The 20,578-nt window shown below is 36.3% G+C and overlaps 1 protein-coding gene across 1 annotated transcript in view; it reads right to left on the bottom strand.

Annotated features, from left to right (window-relative positions):
- GLIS3 (GLIS family zinc finger 3) overlaps positions 1 to 20,578 on the bottom strand; it is a 114,759-nt gene that overhangs the window by 31,155 nt on the left and 63,026 nt on the right. The window contains exons 4-5 of the mRNA XM_053932828.1: positions 4,726 to 4,887; positions 3,210 to 3,320 (exon numbers count right to left, since the gene is read on the bottom strand). Of these exons, the coding sequence (XP_053788803.1) occupies positions 3,210 to 3,320; positions 4,726 to 4,887 (273 nt within the window). The remainder of the gene's footprint in view (positions 1 to 3,209; positions 3,321 to 4,725; positions 4,888 to 20,578) is intronic.

Raw genomic sequence — 20,578 nt, 5'->3', positions numbered from 1 at the left:
TTTCCTGTTATACCTGAATGGAAAAAGACAATGATCTCATACTTGTACAAGGCTGAGTGCTATCTTACACAACAAATGGATCTTCATGAAGACCATAACAGTGGTACTGACCTCCTGTACAGGCTTCAAACCCCTGGGTCTCTCTTATAAACAAGGCTGAGGGAACTGGGCCTGTTTGCCTCGAGAAGAGATGACTGAGAAGGGACTTCTTCAATGTCTGTATGTTTCTTTTCAGAGGCTTTTCTCAACGGTGTCAAGCAATAGGACAAGAGGCAACAGGCAGAAACAAATGCACAGGAAATTCCACCTGAATACCAGGAAGAACTTCACTGTGAGTGTGACTGAGCACTGGAACAGATTGCCCAGAGAAGCCATGGAGTCTCCCTCACTGGAGATATTCAAGAACTGTCTCACACAATCCTGTGCCATGTGCTCTGGTATGACAGAGCAGGGAGGTTGGACCAGATGACCACTGTGACCCCCTCCAAACTGACCCATCCTGTGCTTATGTGTTCCAACAACACAGGATCTGGATTTTGTTAATGATACGATATGGACATGATAATGAGTAGAATGATTCAAATGATATGAGTAGAACAGAACAACATTTTACTCTTATCAAGGACAGAAGAACAGAACAGTACAGCCTTGGAGAAATAGATAAAGGATGTAACTTTGGCAAATAGAACTCATGAAAATCACAAGCAGGATGCCAGCTCAGCTCTGCCAGGCTGACAAAGGCAAAGCTATGCAAAAAAATTATATTGCACTTAAAAGCTGGGGTTGAGGAACAGGCACCTAAAAAGGACATGGGACATTGAAGACAGACCCCAAGGAACCTATGAGGAATTTTGATAAGGGATGAGACTATGTAAAATAAAGTAAAACATATACATCCAGTAAGGGGGGATAGCTAATGAATATATGATCATTTTTGTATGATAAACACCCTGTTTACCTGGTACTTGGACATTTGATTAGAGACAGAATCCTCCAACTGCCCAGCAATTGCAGCAAAGGATGCCTGCTCTCTAATACGCAAAACCATGTTAGAAAGTTTCTATCCAGATGACTGTGGTATCAAAATATTCATAATTTCATTTTCATGATCTTCAATAAAAAGACTTACAAACTAAAAGAGCTATGGATTCTTGATTTTGAATGCAGTATTATCAGTTCATAAATGAAAGACATTTGTGCTTTACTGAAATCAAAAAAGTGTAGCCACCAAAAATAGGCTTACTCATCTAGCCACCTTACAAAAAAGATCTTGTAAATTGTTGTCCTTTCAAAGCTGAAATGATAACAAGATTAAAAAGAGAACACATTTCAAAAATAATTGTAGTTGAGGGGCATATTGTACATTAACATTCCTCTCAGCATCACTTTAATCTCTCATTTGTCTGTCTAGCTTTCTTTCACTGACTTCCTGCCTTAGATGAAATCTCATCTATCTTCCCAATGAAAAGATGAAATCCTGGCAGAGTCAACAGTTTTTCCTTTTAAAAATATGATAGTAAACACTGCTTTTTACCCCACCAAAATATTTTAAAATGACAGACTGAATATTACGATGCATAGAGAATATACCAAAAATGTTTTACTAAACATTTTCAGCATCTGTTCCCAGATATTTGCATGGTATTTGTGTACATGTTTGCCCTCATTTTTATGAATAATTTTTTCAAAACACACAAAGGTGATGAAAGCAGGCATAACTATCTTTACTCTCACATGGCTCTGCTTTCCTTTGAAGACTAAATGAAATTTTATTGTACTATCCATTAAATTGCTTTTATTAAATGCATTTTGCTGGGATCTTCTTGGTATATAGGATTTCATGCCATTACCTGGTAAGATTCCCAGTTAAATGTATTTAGTGGATAACTAAGGGTTGGGAAGTGAAGGGGAACATTGGCTGCATTACAGATTTCCAGAAAAAGAATTTGCCTTGTATCATAAGTCACAGACGCACATCAACAGAAGTTGCTTAAAATAATTGAGAGATGGAACTTTACCTATATCCCATTACATAATCCCATTTTAGAGAGTCAAGGAAAAACTCAAATCTTTGAAGAAACATCTACAGAATCCGGGGTGAAGACTCAATGTAAACATCAGCACTGCACATAAGATTCCACTCGTACAAATATACTTCCTGCTGTTTAAGTCTATGCAATATCAAAGATACATTTACAGGTACAGTCTTGGATAGTCAACAACTTAAGATGACACCATAATGTCACTTGGTATATAGGGGGAGATTAAAGAGAGGATTAAAACCAGTCAGGCACGATATATTAAAGGAATCCATGACTAACGGGGTGTGACAGCAAAGGGTTTCATTCTTTTCAACAGAAAAGATCCCTAGGGCTTGAAGTATTAGTCCACTGTGCCTTTATCACCTTGGAATTTTTATGGTTATTTTTGATGAATTCACATTTTCATAAGTACCTTTTCAGCATTAAGCCAATTTTCACTTTTAATTAAATCCATGAATAACCTTAATACTTCATTAAAAGGTTTGTTTTTCTTATTTTTCATTATTATTACTGTCAGGAAATATTTCAAATACCAAAGCATAATGTTAGTTAGTAATTATAACTTCACAAAGGTCCAGTAACTACCTATGTTGTACCTTGTAAACATTATACCAGTGATTAATAGGAGCTATGATGAAAAATGCTCCAAAAAATTTTCCTTAGGTAGCAACTCAGCTCTTTAGAAGAGGACTTATACATATAAACAGCTGATGACTCATGGACTTGACATCCACAGGGAATCTGCATTGTGAAATATCTTGGTATTATTGGAAATATCTGGAATATGGAAATGCAATTTGGAGCTCAGTCCAACATATTGCCCTCAAAATCCATCCTTCCATCTGAGACTGGTCCATATTTTGTAATACTGTGTATTTACCAAGTGGCAGAATTTGAAACCAAGAATTTATGCTTGCAAAAATTATTTTTACTTGCGTTGTTGTGTTTGTTTAGTGATTAACCATTACAGCAGAAAACATAAAACATTAAACCATTAAGTCAGAGATGAAATTATCTACATACAAACCACACCTATCTATTTGCTCTTTTTTCTAATTTAAAGTCTGAAAACAACCCAAGTACTCGAAGATGCATTGAAACATCTAATATTATAACACTGATTTCTTCACATAAACTTTACACTAGTCAAGACAGCATAAAAATCACCTTTTTCCTGACTTGTTGATCTTTGGAAGAATGGGCTTTCACATGTTTTCTCAGGGAACTTGGATCTGTGTATCGCTTACTACATCCTGGAATCTCACATGCGTAAGGTTTCTAAATTTAAAAAAAAAAGGATAAAATTACTGTAATATCACAGATTATTTTAATACAAGAGAATACTTCTTGAGCCTTGGGATGCTACAAACCACATTACTACAGAACAAAAACATTGTACATTATTACATGCAGAAAGCTTCACAATTTGTTAGAAAAGGAAAGGATGAAGTAAAGCTTTAAAGGAAGACAAACAAAAGGAAAGTTTTCATTACAGCACCTTTCATGATTACCTTTCTTTTTTCTTAGTAGTACAATGAATGTTGCTAGATATACTTACAATTCTTCCACCCTCAGAGCAATCTTTGACTTAATCAGAAATTACAGTCTTTAGTGAATCAGGTAAAGAAACTGCAGTAAAGGCCCAGAAAGACTGTTTAGGATTATAGAAGGATCTGCTTCAGAAAAAGAGAACAAGAAAATGTGTTAGTTTATTATATTAAAAAGAAGGCAAGCAAAACCCCAACCAAGCATTGAACACTGAGGTTTTAAAAGTATTATATAAAAAACCCCCACATTTTAATGTGAAGTACTGATCAACTCCTTCAGCTCATTTTCTAATAATACTTCATTTTAGAAAAATATCTGTAAAATATCCTGTAATATCTTTATAGTTTTCTTAAAAGAATTCCCAATAAATCTAACCCATATAAATATCTCATCTTGCCCGTTCTAAGCTGCTTGTCTTGCCTGAAGACTTGTAGGTTCACAATAATAAGTATTAAAAGAACATTAGGTCCAACTGTTTCCTGGACCTATTCAGCAATTTATTCACTTATGTTCCCCAAAGATTTTCTGAAAACACCTTGTACAAATTATTAACTTGCCAGTCATAGTTTTGGCTATTCAAAATGGATAATTTACTTTTTTTAAACAGCTATTTTATTCAAATGGCATTCTTTTAATCATAGTTCTGGACTTCTGCCCTTTGGAAACTGTCTCTGAGAAAACAATTTTTTTTTTTCTGAAACAGAGGGTTTTAAACTAATTTCACCCATCACTCAAATTTACAAGGGACAATCTATTGGCACAAAAAATTTTAGATTTACAAAATTATTCTCTCTTGACTTTCTGGTACATGCCCCACCCTTAACTTTTTATCAAAAAAAAGCATTTTATATTGCAGATGGCTTCATTTTCCCTAAAGATCAACTAAGTGGGAGAAAGCAACAGCTTCTACCTGCAGCAAAGACCATGGAACCTGTGGTCTTTTTATCAACCAGCCTGGGTCCATCTTCTTGCATGCTTAGATGACTGGGTCATTTTTGAGGCAGCTTCAACAGCCTCATCAGACCATCCACCCTCCTGTCTCTAAGGTTATGGACTACCTGCTGTCACCAAGCTGGAGGAAAGGAGCAGATGGTCTAATGTTCAGGGGGCTGCAATGGGACTTCTGTGTCCTTACAGTGTCCAAGTGTGTCCTCTGGTGCTTGGCGCGGTCGCTGGAGTTGCTGAATGCTTTCTGGCAGCCAGGGTGCTGGCAAAGGTACGGCTTTTCACCCGTATGGCTCCTTACGTGAATCTTGAGATTTTCTAGTCTGGAAAAGGCCTTCTTGCAACCCTCAAACTAGAAAAGAGAAAGAAATTATTTGAAAGGAAAGCACACACAGTAAACTGCGTCAGCAAAAACCAAACAGAAGGGTAAAAGGGCATGCAGAGACCTCCAGCCTGCTGTGGATGGGTAGCTCTGCAAGGCCTGGCTTCTCAGTGTGGGTGCTGCTGCAGGGTTCAAACCATTTAGGCTGTAAAAATGTACCTATCCTCCCTGCACGTGCCTGAATTAGGAGAGTATGTCCTACATTTTGCAGATGGCACACTGAGACCCAAAGGGACCAGCCAGTTGAGAGTGCAGCACCTGCCTGGGAAACACAGCACCAGCTGAATCTCCTCCCTGTGGCACACACAGAGCAAAATGGTCACTGTGAGGTTCTCAAGATTTCTGCTAGCTATCCCTGTCTCAGCTTTAGGCTTCTTTGGATATTAGCAACTGAGCATACAGAGGTGTCTCTCAGTACCAACCCAACAGCAAAGACATGCAGGGAAATTTCAATCTGCTCTGACTTGCTCATGGTGATGTAAAAAGTGAAATTATTTCTGAAATACATTTTTACCTTTCTGCCATGAGTAAATGTATGCCATACTAAAAATACTGTAAGCCTGTCAAAATAGGATGTAATTCCTGTGGGGAACCAATAACCATGTGGCATAGTACTTCTGTACCTAATCAAGTACTGCATCTGTGGAGAAATCTATGTTTATATGAACAGAAAACAAGTGTTTCATCTATCATGTTCTCATAGTATACTGTAACCTAAGGGAAACCAAAAGATCCGTTGTATTTGACACCAGCATTTTTAAATACGCTTGATTTTAATTAGACCTAAATATCTATTAATATCAGAAGCATACGTTTCTAAAATTCTATCAGTCAGGATCAATTATCTCGTTAGTTTCAGTTGCTGCATATCCCACTATGCAACATCTAAAGCTTCTGATGCATAACAAACTGCTAGTTTGCAGTTCTTGCATGCTTGCAAAAATAATAATTGTGTAGTAGACATGTTTCCAAAGCTAACACAAAAATTTCCATCATTTCACTATCTATTAATGTTATTCACTTAAAAAGAAACAGGCCATTTTTCACTGGTGTCAGAATGACACAACCAAATTTTATAATATATTATGCAGTACATGTATGTTTACAAAAGCACAAGTAAGAAAACGGACATAATTCTGGTCATAATTAGCAGGCCTTTCTTACAAATCTCTAACATCCTTAAAAAAAAAGAGAAAAAATGAGAAAAAAGAAATATAAAATTTGTATCACTTAATTTTAAACACAGCTTAAAAGCATGTTTTAAAAAAAAAATTACATGCTCAAAAGCATTACATGCTCAAAGACTAAAGTTTAAAACAAATTACCTATAGTAATTTTAGCAGTATTAAAATTAAGATTAAGAAATTAAAGCTTGATACAGAGGATGAACCACACCTGCTATACCATAATTGCAATTTATATTTCCTACACATGCACTTCAGAAAATGTCTCAACCCATGGAACTTTTTATTTATATTCCATCCCTTTATCCAAAACAAACCAGTGTTTTTCAGATTATCCAGTTTGGTCACTGAACATTAATTTATGTCTAAAAATTATAAAATGTATGCTTATTAATTTATGCCTATAAATTTATGCTTATCCTTTATGTTTATGGAGCTTTAGCATGCATACAAAATATTGTTGCATGTGTAAAAATATTTTTACTCTTAAGAATTTTACTCTTTTAGAAATTATAGAATAAATAAAAAAAAATACACCAATATATCTTAAAATTGCCTTGATAAAAGTATCACTTTTTTTCTAGGAAAAAGTGAAGAGTAGAGACAGCATAAAAACATGGGAGCTAAAAAACTAATATAAGAAATTAATCACAAAAGTGATACAATTATAGAATGGTTTGGACTGGAAGGGATCTTAAAGATCATTTAGTTCCAAACTCTGGCCATGAGTAGGTAGACCTGGTAGAACAGGTTGCAAAATGCTCCATCCAGCCTTGGCTTGAACACTTCCCAGGGATGAGACAACTTTTCTGGGCTACCTGTGCCAGTGTCTCACCATACTCACAATAATAAATCCCTTCCTGACATCTAATTAAATTGTACTCTTTCAGTTTTGAGCCTTCAAAACATGACCTTCAAAAAGCAAAATAATTCAAGAGCACCTCTGTTAAAATGAGAAATAAATCTACTGATTACCCTATCTTATACAGACAAGTCATTATTTTGTAATAATATCATGAAAGAACAACCATACATTCTAATGATTGTAACTATGATGTACATAAGAATAATTTTAGTATCTCAAGAAGCCATTAATTTTATAGGGTGAAACTCAGACCAATGAACAAGTTGTAGAAGCATGACTTAATTTTGTTTATTTTGCAAGTTATTAAACTTTGAATTTTCAAGCATACAAATGAACTTAAACATGTAAATTGTTGTGGGTTGGTTTTATTTAGATAGTTGTTTTATTACTGTTAGATTTGTTCCTTGTACTCCCCCATTTTCCCCCTCACAGTGATGTGTTCCAAGTTGTTTATGCCGAGAGTTCCCACCACCCAGATCCACAGTTACCTGTCAATCTTCTCACCTCTCCCTGTTTTCTCCTTATTTGGTTCCATCAGTCAGGGTTTGTCACTCTCTGTCAGGTGTCAATCCTGCAACCACCCTCAGCTTCTTCAAGAAAGTTCTGTCTCAATCACCCCACTTTAGCCTTTCTATTTGTCCCAGGACTTTATGTCCACCTCTGTTATGTTACCATTGGTTGTTATAACCAAGTCATCCCTCTATCATTTGTCCTCATTGGGTGAGCCAGGTTTCCACCCCTGTCCGCCCACCCCCTATTTAATCTGCTGCCATCCTTTGTTTCGTCGGCATTTGTCACTGCAACCACCCCGAGCGCAGCTTTGTTCCTGCCCCACCTGGGGGAATAAAGGCTCTTTGGGCTTACAAACAAGTGTCCTTCTCTCGTCTCTTCATCTCCTCTCAGCGTGTGAGAGATGCTGTGTAACCCACGCCGCAGCACTCAGCACTACCAGGGTGGCAGACACCGTTTCCCTGGAGTGCCCTCTCACGTGGCGGCCACCCGGCCTCACACGGGCAGTGCTAGCTGGCTCATTTTGTCTGCTTGAGGTCATGGCAGGTAGCTGCCTCAGGAAATGTTAGTTTATATGGCTGTAAAATTACCATTAATTTTAAATGGGCAAAAATGTTTAAGTAAGCAGAACTGGGGAATCTTAACATATAAATTTAAGAATTATTATTTCTGAAGACTTCTGCATTGCTGAGTATAAATTGGAAGAAAAGATAGTTCTGCTCTCCACATAAATTACTATCTGGCATATTCCCAAGGCAATATATAGTTCTGTATTGCTGGAAAGGTCATTCTAGCAAAACAGTCTACAAGCCTGTATTACTAAGAAAACCATCTTTACTCAACAGTTATTGAATCTTTCTTCTATAAAACTAATTTCTTATACCTTGGAAATCTCTGACACTTAAGATAAAAGGAATGAAAATATACTCTTTTCAACAACACAGAACACTCTCTATCCTGATAAAAAGATTTCAGTTGAAGTATCACAGACAAGACAGGATCACTTACAGGGGAAAAAAAGTCAGGTAGTTGATATATTTTTGTTTTTAAATGAAACTCATAGTTTTCTAAGGTACTAACTGTTGTAGTCAGTTAAGTTTATGGCATACCTTTAGCATTCTGAATCTGTTTAACAGATTAAGTCCTAAACATATCCTGATTAAACCAGATTTTTTGCAAGTCTTATGTGAAGTTAATTGTGCAATGTTTTCCTAAACTGCAATACAGAAATCAGTTACTGAGCTTCTATTTTTACTGCTGCATGCAAATTGAAACCATTAAGTAATTCATACAGAAAATTTCCTCTCTGTACTTCCTAAAGTTCTTTTTAAAATACATTTGTGTTTACTTTCTCCTCTTATAAGGATGATTATGAGAAGCAAGAAACAATATATTTACAGGGAAAGGTAAAGCATATCAGCAGAAAGAAAACACAGTTTTATGACTTTAAAACATTAGTGTTCTCATGAGTGCACTCTTCATCCTTGTTTACACAGAGATGATGTTCAGTATACCAGGCAACCCTCTGTAAAATGGCAATATAATTTCCTAGGTTATATAAAATAATCTGTGCAACATGAAAAGCCCTGCTGGATGCACCATATGTTCCTGAGCCCTGACTGGAATTCACTATGTAATATATTTAGACTCTTGAACTATAGAACAGCATGGTAATACCTGTGTGAATACTTCAGTATCAGTAGCAGGTAGTGGCCAAGTGACCAAGAAATTCGCCAGTTTTCTCTGCAAAAGGAACTGTTCTGATTATCTCAGTTGATCACTAGTATAGCAAGGATTGAAGAACTTGTTCTGGCAGACATCTGTCTGAGCCCTGATCCATTCACTGAAAAATATGTAGCCTTCATATAAAAATGAAACACAGACAGCCTAGCTTCTTCTTAATCCAGTATCTAATATTATCCAGTATTAAATATATTCACATTTTCTTGTCTGAATATGTTTTGCTTCAGCACCCAGGCAGGGTATTTTCTTTTGTCATTTTTCTGCTGTATTAACATTATAAGCAATGTAAAAAGTAACTTTTTTTTATTCTAGGTATTTTCTGTTATTAAGTAATTTAACCTTCTCTTAAACAATTTATACATATCAAAAGTATTTGCTTTCTCACTATACACAGTGTTTTCTCAGACCTCCTTCAAAATTGATTCCAAACCTCCAGAAAATGAAATGAAATTAATTACTTTTAGAAATACTGACACCTGAACAGTATTTGATTTTACAGAAATGTTCAATCCAATATACAACATAATATTACTCTCCTCAAGTTTGGGCTTGTAATACCTTTTTTCATCTGAACCAGTTATACAGTGATCTGCAAATATTTCTAAGCATCACTGTTTTTGGCAAAGGATCATATTTTCTTTTTTGAGGTATGAAGAATAAGCATTTCCCTTCTCCACTGTCATGTGTGAAAATATTTATGGGCTATTATAATGAATACATTTAATTACATGTTCCTCATCTGATCTCCCTCTAAACTTACTGGGAGAGGGGTTGTTTTCCTTTTTAAATTTGACTTTGCTAAACATTAGTCTGCCTATAACCATTAAATTGCAGCAGCCGGCTTTCTGTGTACAACAGTTAGCTATTGTCCAGACAAAATCTCAGTAACAAACCTAGATACTTCAGAGACAGAATTTATTTTTTCTTGAATAAAACGTGAATACATGTCTCAGGCAAGAAGCAAAGAGACTGAGAAGCCCTCAAAAGGCTCTGGTATAGGGAAACTACATCCAAATGACCTCAAAAAGTTGGATATTGAGCTTGATGGAAAGGTGAAGAACTCTTCAAATCTCTGCCAATCTGACTTGGGGGAAATCAACCCAACCCTAAGTACACACAGAGGACGTATTAACCAAGTGGTTCAAATGTATACCCAGAGCTGCAAAATACCAGCTCATTTGACTTAGTAACCTGTTCAATCATGGGGAATCTTTCATGATGCAAAATGAGAAGAAAAACGTGCACCCAGAAACTAAGATACATATCAGAGGGGGGAAATTCCTCACTGATTTTAAAAGGCCAACAAGATAAGAAACTTTACCCTAGCAAAAATATTTTCTATGAAAACCCAAAAGAAAATAATCCACTTCTCTACCTTCCATACCTCTTCTTCATTAAGCACAATGGATGCCAGAGTGGTCCAAGGATAGATGGCATCATAACTGTGGGACTGGGCTTTCCCCATTGCATCCACACAGGTAAGAAAACCAGCAGCCTCACAGATATACAGTTCAAATCAGACCTACCTCTTTTTTTTTTTTTTTTTTCTTTTTTTTTTTTTTTTTTTTTTTTTTTTGCCAGTCAATGCATGACAAACACACATTAATCTATTCTGCACATGACCACATAGACACATGCTCTAAAAACTTCTCACACAATATGATTTGGCCCCCCTCTGACTACTTCCGCATTTATCTGGGATACAAAATACATGATCAATATTTGAGTGGTAGACTTATCAGTGTTAGGTATTCAGGTAACATGAATCACTCATTTTTTCACTTATTCCAGGATCATCCTAGCCTTCTTTTAAGTCATAGCATTTTACAGAGGGTTTTGGTTACAGTTGGTCAGATTAAATTTCAATTCAATCTTTTTTCTAGGCATAATTTCTTATATTGTAGTTATAAGCTATATGTCTTCATTTCTGCTTACATTTCTTTGCATTTGGCTGATTTGTTATGTGCCTTTTTAGAAAGCAATAATCCAGCAAAATCAACAAGATCATCTCTGTCAATGGGATATTCTCAGTATCTGTAGCTCTGCTAGTCCCTGTTAAAAGTATAAACTTTGTTTAACTACTTAGGACCAGTATTCTGAGAACAATGAAGTACTCTTCATCTAGTATGTGCCCTTCTAATGAAATTTAATACAAAAAAAAAACTTAAAATAATAGAACTATGGATTTTTTTAGGTTGGAAAAGACCCTGTAGATTGAGTCCAGCCATTACCCCAGCACTGCCAAGTCCATGACTAAACCATGTCACCAAGCACCACATCTACAAGTCTTATTATCTCCAGGGATGGTGACTCTGCCACTGAGGTGAGCAGTCTCTTCAATACTTGACAAATTTTTCAGTGAAGAATTTTTTGCTAATATCCAATCTAATCCTTCCCTGGCACAGTTTGGAATTTATTTTCTTTCATCCTAACACTTGTTGCTTGGAAGAAGAGAGGGACACCCACCCCAGAGCACTGCACTGACACATGTAATGTATTCATCCATACCCAGTTTGCAACAGCAAATTACTGTCTGAGATTGGCTTGACAAGCTGCTTGACTTGCTCACTTTTGTAATATTCATAAACTGACCATAAGCATGACAAACAAAAGTTTTAAATCTTAAACTTTGAAGGCAGATATCTTAGTAAAAATATAAGCCATCCCTAGATTTTAGGAAATGCTGTCATACATGAATGCATATGTGCAAATGGAAGGAATGATATTCTTAAAACCAAACTAGGAAAAAATAAATCTAGAGTCGCGTATACATAAGATCCCAAAACAAATCTTTGAATTATTCAATAGCCATGCAGCATTTTCTAAGATTCATTAGCCACTAAAAGGCACATTAATTATTTAACAATGTCCATCTGTCAATTAATTTTGAATGCTTTGAAGTGCTGACCATGTAGGTTCTTCTGTGCCAGCACCAAGGCAGGTGGTATGACAAGGACAAGGTATCTCTCCACAGCTTTGCATTTATCACAAAAACAGATGTAAAAGCTGTTCCTTATATGACTTTCAAAAAAACCCAATGCATTTCAAGCATTAATTAATAGTCTTTTAACTATTTTCCTTCCCCAATGATATTAGCAGGGTGCTGCTCTGCAAAAGAAGTGTTTCCAAAAAAAACGAGAGAAAGACTTTATATGAAAACCTTTTAAACAGCTTTTTGTACCTCTAGACTCTCCAGCCTGGCAATCTTGTGAATGGCACACAATTAGTGTCACACGTCATTCAAGCTTCTGACATCAGATGCTCACTGACAAGGAGGCTGCAGCCACAGCTGAGATTTAAAGGCTCAGGTTAATCTAAAGCAAAGTGAGTGTTGTGCTTTTAACCTTTGAAGTGTTTAAATGGGGGAAAATGTAGCATTCAGAGCAGCACTTCACCTTAGTGCCTGTCTGAACAGAACACATTGTCAGTGCAGTATCTGAATGCTTTGGTGAATGCACTAGCTTATATAAGGTCATATATTTTCCTCAAAACCATGCAAAGGCTGGCATTTATTTTTGCTTTTATTGTTAGGCTTATGAAATTATACAATGTCTTGGAATTTATTCCAGTAAATAATGACAGATTATGTGTATATGTGTTACACTGATTATAATAGATATTTTTTTGCCCAGTCTTTCAATGACAATTTGGTCCATAGTCGAGCATAGTCTGTGGTAGTCTGTTATTTTATAGTTGGTTCTTCTGTAGAAGGTTTTAATATTCCTTGTTATAAATTTGTAATGCTTCATTCTATGTACCCCATTTGGCTTCCCTAATGGTTCAGTCCTGAGTTGTTTACCACAGTTTTCCCCGCCAAAATGTATGGCAATCCACATGTCAATCCACCTGTATACCTCCCTTGTTCCCTTGTCTTGCCCCTGTCTGTCAAAGATAGCACACTCCTTTGCTTCTGGAGTGTTCCCTGTCTTTCATCCCTTCCTCAAAGCAGAATTGGATTGTAAGGTTTGCTCCCTCCCCGTGTTGGCTTCTATGGGGGAGCCCTTACCCTGCACCCCTCCCCTAATGCCCTCCCATTGGTCAAAGGTTGTGTCCTCCCCATGTTCCCTCTACCCTATAAAAGTAGCCCCTTCAGGTTTCAGATTTGGTTCATTTGCTGTGCCCTCGCTTCAATGTTAATCGTTTGGCGATTAAGACAAGTGTCCCTCCCTTATTCCTCTGCCTCAGTTTCCTCGTGCTCTGTGCCTCTACTGTGCTGCCCACGCCGCAGCAATCACCACCATCTGCAACAGTCTTGGCAGGGACTCGGGGGTGGCCACTCGCGTGTCTGCCCTCTGGCCACAAGCAGGACAGTGAGCCGACGAACCTCCATCCCATGGCTGCTGAAAGCCAGGCACAATAGTCCACCATTTTTTGTTCCTCTTAAAAAAAAAAGGTTCCCTTCACCTACAATATCCTTACTTCATATTTTTCTGATAGATTCCTTAAAATTTTATGCAGCATGCATAAATATAAATGTGAACAAAAGATAATAACAGACCACGATAAAATTTAAAGTAATTTATTATTTCGCTTCGTTGTGCTTTCTACCTTAAGTTAAAAGGCTTATTATACTCAATAGATGTAGAATAAAGTTCACGTGATTAGTCAGATGTTAGATTTATGGGACTAGTGAGTGCATACAGCTATAAGGCTCACATTTTAAGAGCTTCTGACTAAGCAGCACATAATGCTTTTTTTGTGTGTGTGTAGGGATTGAACAAGGTTAATAGACTGTATCCTAATCTGACTTCAGTTTTCCAATGCATCCATCTCTTTAGGTATTTTTAAGAAGAGACACCATGCAATACAGGCAATGAAATCAATGGGAAAAAGGCTATATCAGTACAGATAAAAAATCCACACATTGGTTCACATGGGAAAATGAATCATGCTACTCTTTCAGACAGATGCATTTGAGAGGCTAGTTTCTTGATTCCCTTTGAATAATTCTCACTTTTTTGGTCACACTGCGCACACTGACTATTTTTATATATAGACGGATTACTTGAGTGTCTCAATAAAATTTACTTTTAATCTCCTTTCCAGGGAGATTGGTTTTCTGATGTCAGTTCTGTTAGGACAGTGGACAAAGGATGGCATCAAATTGCAGTGCAAGAAGAAGAGGTATGTGAGTAAGTAACTGTCCCTGCCTATCGCACTATTTCATTGTGAAAACTTGCTTTACAGATGGCTTTTTTATTCTTGTATTTTTGATAAATGCAGCATGTTCTTTTTTTCCTTTTCATATCAGATTTCCAGAGGTCTTCATACTTTTCATGTTCTAAAGATCTGAGGCACAATGTAACCTTATTTTCTAGGTAACGCTGTCCCTAAGGACACAAATATCTCAGTTGAAATTAAGCACAGTTAAGCAATGTTATTTATCCTTGAAATAATGGTGTCAAGAGATTCATTCACCATGGTAATGTCTCTTGTTTTCATCAGTCTTAGTAAGCATGGGCATTTCAGCCTTCGAAGCTATTTCTGTTGCTGTAGAGAAGGTAAATATTATGACAAGTCTCTTCAAAAGGAACTATTACTGAATACAACAGCTGCTACTGATTCAAAAACCATGTGGTACGGAAACTATTAAAGAAAAAATGAACATTTTAGGAACTCTTTCTCTATTTCCTTTTAGAAGAGTGTGCTTGCCTTTTTTTTTTTTTTTTCCTCTTCTGGTTTTACTTCTTTCTTTCTCTTCCTCTTTGGCTTTTCTATGAGGTGTCTTTGAGTCTCAAGTAATTGAAGCTGTCACCTGTAATCATGCATCTTTCTCTACTAAAAGTTGTTCACTACTAAGGCAGCTACTATTATCGTTAAGACCCAGAGAAGTCCTATGCATTTGAATAATTTTTCCTTCTTGTAGACATGCAAGAACTAAACAACCTTTTGTCAACTAAAAAAACAGCTATTTCCTTACAGGTATTAAAAAAAAATAAATGCAGGAATACCATCTTCAAAAAAAAAAAAAAAAAAAAAGCAAACATGTAGCTACCTCTCACTTCTGTTCTCTACAGGAATTGAGATCATAGGCTTTCAAATATGGAGATGAGGTAGTGTAAATCACATTCTCACTGAGCAGATTTTGTTGTTTGTTGTTTTGTTGTTTTTGTTCTTTGTGAATTTCACAAAGGACTAAAATGTGATCTCTAGGGGAGATCACATTTTTCTCTAGGGGAAAAAGGAATAAATAACCAGGAAAGCTCTGAAACCAGGAAGTTGAAATGGGAAAGAAACTGTTTTGAGGATTCTTCCTCACCATACTCCATGTCAAGATTATCATTCATGATTCATTCTGTTTTCTATAAGTAATAACATCATACAGATATCTATTTCTATCATAGAAATAAGGGTATTCCATTCTATCCTGTCCTATCCTATCCTATTTATAAACATGCATATTGGGACTGAAAAACTGAAACAAACATGCATTCTGTTCTACAAACATTAACAAAGTATTTTTTCCTACAGTTATTTGAAAATAGTAACACTCAATTGCCACTTTTCACAGATACAAGGATATTATAGACAGAAAAGCACTAAGACAGTTCTCAGTAAGCTCTCACTTGTGGTGCATAGCTCACAGTTGATACTGTAAAACTTTCAGCATGGTGTTCTACAAATCTGGGTATGCGGTTCTTCTTATTCCCAGCAAAAGTACATAGCTGCTATCTGGCACAGGGTCTCTTGGTAAACTCTATTTTTTATTTAAATAGTCAAACCTTAATTTTCTTCGTTTGGGTTGTTTGTTTGTTTGTTTGTTTGTTTTTTAATTAAAAAAGCCATTAGATCACTGTCAAGAGCACAATGGGCAGTAAGAGATCCATTTGATAGCTCCCAAGTGCAGCATTTGCACTCAAATGCAAACATGGCAAAGATACAATAGAAAATATGCCAGGATACAGTGGAACATCTCTACAAATGCTAACTTCATGTCCAAAGAAATTATGTACTTCTGTTATCCTGGGAAAAAAACAACTTGATAGGCTCCACTTTTGACAAACTGACACTGATATAACTTAAAGGGCCTGGTTAAAGTGGTTTTATTAAAGCAAAAGCATAAGGCATAATTTAATGTGTTACTTGTTTACATTAAGCAGTGTTCAGCTTGAAGTGCATTAGACAAAAAGCAGAATGTATAGAGGAAAAGGCATCATTAGTAGAAGGAAACTTGCTTGGCCAAACCTGGGCTTGAATTCAGAAGTTCAAGTTTCACTCAAAAACTGCACCAAACAATTTATTAAAAAGGCAACTCTCTTAATTTTACTATAGTATTTATATACATGCTGCACTATTTTCGTCTGCCAAATTGGCTCAGTCATATGTAACCTCCAACATAAACAAAATTTTTACACATATAAGTAGACTACTTTGTCGTGAAAATAACAGGATTAAACTGTGCCAGTATGTAATGGTTTGAGAAGTACCTTTCTCAAAGTATGTTCTTTCATAAGGATACACAGGAAGCACACTGTTTGATTTCAAGGACCAAAAAGTCTGATATTCTCCATTACACAACAAAACCTCATCAGGGGACAGAATTTTTTTGAAATTTCATATGTCAAAATTTATCTGACTCTTTCCCATCAATAAGATAGTGCTTCTAGAATGTTTCCTATGGAATTAATAAGTTCAAACTATTCAATTCAGGGTGTATTCATGGTCCACTCAGTTCATAAAGGGGAAAGGACTGTTTTTGTTACACTCTGGTAGACCCTCTGCCAGTAATTAGGATTTATAACAAGTGTGCCATGGTGACCAAAACTTTGTAGGTATTATTTCAAAATTTTATTTCTCGTACTGCTTTTTAGTAATTTTTCTTCCCTTAAAATATAACATGTGCATCTTTATAGCTATGGCCATCTAGTATACTTGTATATATATCTATGCTAGTATGTATACTAGTATATATACAAGTATACAGTATGTATATTAGTATACTTGTATACATAGCTATAAGAATTACTTGGCTATCCTTTACTTATACTACTAATTTCAAATTTCCATCCTTAAGGAAAACAGCCATGACACATACTGATTTCTTCTACCTCTGTTTCATAATACTTACTCTCTGCCATGATAATGCCATCTCACTGATATTTATGACAAGTTTTAATCCTGATAATCCTACCTAAGAAGCAAACGAGTATATTACTTTGTGATACTTTTAACTATTTGGATGCAAGTAAATCATACAGAAGTTACATTCAAGGCTATATACATCAGTAAATATTCAACATTTTCTGATACTTGAAATGGCTAATTTGGAGTTACAGTTGTAATGCACTCACTGGAACACTCGGAAGCATACTTAACCAAAAAATGCTCTGTAATACCTAAAAGCCACTCCACAAACCCCAAAGCTAAATAATTAGAAAATACAGGAAATTCATATTTTAATGTTTATTTTCTGAATTCCTGAACTTTTTAAAACAACTCCATTACTTTTAAATCAGATTAATTGGTGCTTTACTGAAAAGTATCCAGATTAGTATCTATGGCTACTGAAACAATCTGGACCAGAAAACTCCACAAAATCTACTATTCAGCAGAAACTTAAGCAAATTAAAATGGGGCAAAGGTGAATTCTTAAACAACCCTAGCACAGCTGCATTACTGCCAGCCCATACACAAAGAGTTCTGTCATAATAACCAGATCCTAATTCTGCATTACTTAAATATACCCCACTTTCACTGAAGTCAGTGAGAATTCTGAATATGCAAGGAATGTAGAATTACAAGTAGTTTCTTAATCCTTAGGTCATCAGCCAAGATAATTATAAAGCCTCAACTCATAATGTTGCTGTCTGAACTGCTCTGCAGCACCTTTAAGGGCATTTAACAGCAGGATTCTGCTGAATTATTCTAAAAATCACATCAAGAACTTGCCTCTGCACTCTCATTTGCAGTGAGTAATTTAAACTAAGCAACCAAAAGATTAGAGTGAAATGTATTTGAGCTGTTTAGCAATTTAGCCTTACCTCTTCTTCCCTCATTGTCCCCTGCTAAAGTGGAAATGAATAATACAATTCAACATTTAAAATCCTCACTTTCTCCTGTTCTGAGCAGAGCTACTTACACAGCTGTCTTTTCAGGGCAAAACATAGACCACTCACACAAAAGAACAGTTGTGGACAACAAGGCAAAAGTGCTTGCATTTTGATCAGTGGGAGTCCATCACAATAAGCAATAGCCAAGGAGGTTTATTTCTTGCCCCACAAGTAAATCACATAAAAATTTCCAGCAACAGTCAAAATGCACTTTTCAGCCCAGTAACTGTTTTCTATTATTGACTGCTTAACACTCTCAGTTTTTTTTTCAATTAGGACCTGTTTGTTCAATTAGTTTAAAAAAAAAGGCAAGAAAGAAAGAAACAAAGCTCTAAAGAAAGGATTAAGGCATGTATTTTATGGAGAAAGAACAGAAATTAGAAATTCTTTTCAAATCTGGAGCATGCATTCTTTAATCTTCTGCCCTGCTGGGAAGTGCAATAAGAATAAAGGCAGAAAGAAGCTTTTTCTCTTCATTTAATTTGTTCAGTGGAAGATATGCTTTTGACTATCTGCAACTAAATCTCAAAATTCATGACAATTCAGACAATACTCCCACATTTTATGAGCCTGTGCATTAAAAAGAGAGCTAGGAGAGCTTACAGAAACCCACCTGGTGAGCAAGCTCTCCAGATTCAAAAGGGCAAGACAGAAGGCCATGTGGATGTGAAGCAAACAAACCATGACTATGAGAAGACTTCATGTACTGGCAATGCACTTCTTCAATGTGGTGTGGCTTCATAAGCAAAATAATTTTCTAAATAACCAACAGAACTGACTGATGAGTGTGAGTTAGGGATAAGAAAACCAATGGAAGAGGCTAAAAGCTGGACAAGGTATAAGTGTTGCTTACTGTTTACTGTTTCTTTGCAGAAGCATTTACTAAAATCTAAATATTATGCTTTGAATTTAAAATTAAAGATAATTTGATGAAAAAGACAGAAGTCAAAAGGAATGCCAAAAACAGAAATAGACACCATCTTCCTTCCAGGATACCAAATTGCCTGTTTTGCCTTGTCAAATTGAGAAAGATTTTTGCTGAGATCCCATGACAGTAAAAACAGCCAAAAAAAATAAAATGTATACTCTTAGATGTTATTTCTCTCCTTTTGTTATCCAAGTGCAAAGAGCCAATATGTACATACAACAGGAAAGAAAACAAGGCTGCTGTTCCTCCTCTTCTTCCTCCCTCTCAATAAAAAAAAAAAAAAAAAAAAAAAAAAAAAAAAAAAAAAAAAAAAAAAAATTAGGAAGCAGCATGAATTTCAAGTAATGGCTAGGGTTTACAGCTTTCTGACATTCTATTTAATGCCAGCAAAGCTTATCCCTTGGTTCCAGCAAGTTGAGTACATCCTGCATCACCTGCAACTCAATTTACATGCACCAGAAACTCCTTGCAGACATGCCGTCAGCAGATAGAAGAAAGTATTTGGTGTCAGCAGAATTCACACTGTGAAGGTAGTTGGGGCTGTATTGCAGGCAAGGCCTGGCCCAGGGTAGTGCCACGAACGTGGGCTGGACCATGGCTGCACTCAGGACAAATGGCAGTCATTTCACTCAGATTGTCCCCAGTGTGTTAAGGCTGATGACTGAGATAACAACGTGATGCAGAATATGGGAGCACAAATATTTGGGTTAGACCTTGGTTTGGAAGGAGGCAGAGCTATATCTAAATCAACAGATGTGTCTGGTTACCAGGGACAGGACTCAGGGTTCAGAGCAAGGCTGAGTACACAGAAGCAGTCTGAATGACCAGGCAAGTCTTGGAACTGGATTGGGTCCTGCAGAGCTGCTGGCATACACTCGCTGCTTGTAAAACTGTGGTTAAGGCACAATATGTTTTTTTAAACAGCTCAGCAGCCAACAGCTTCTGCCTCAAGAAAATGCCAATGCCAGTATTTTCTGACTCACTACAGGATCATTATTTCTTCTGCCACAGAGGCAGTACTAAAAGATTCAAGTTTCCAAAACCAGAAGACAAGGTAATGCAAAACTGTGTGGATCCCTGTACTCGTTTAAGTCACTTATATAACAGGGGATTTCAGTCCCATCTACTGTGATGCTGCCTTATGCAAACAAAATCCTTGTGACAAAAGGCCTGTGGTGAAGGGACTGTGAGGGATAAATGCAAAACAGTTCCCCTGGGTGAGCCAAAAAAGCTGTTCAACAATGAAAAATTTGATACAGGAAAATTTGAGGAATAAGCTAATTAAAAAGTTGAGGGATATGTTCTTACATATCTAACACAGAAGTGGTTCTCACTAATCAACTGAGGTTTTAGCTATAATAAACCTTAGGTGATCATTAGA

This window comes from Vidua chalybeata, chromosome Z (genome assembly GCF_026979565.1).
Source record: "Vidua chalybeata isolate OUT-0048 chromosome Z, bVidCha1 merged haplotype, whole genome shotgun sequence".
In the NCBI taxonomy this organism is placed as follows: Eukaryota; Metazoa; Chordata; class Aves; order Passeriformes; family Viduidae; genus Vidua; species Vidua chalybeata.
The sequence above is the reverse complement of the archived record's forward strand: the minus strand, read 5'-3'. Positions and strand labels throughout refer to the sequence as shown.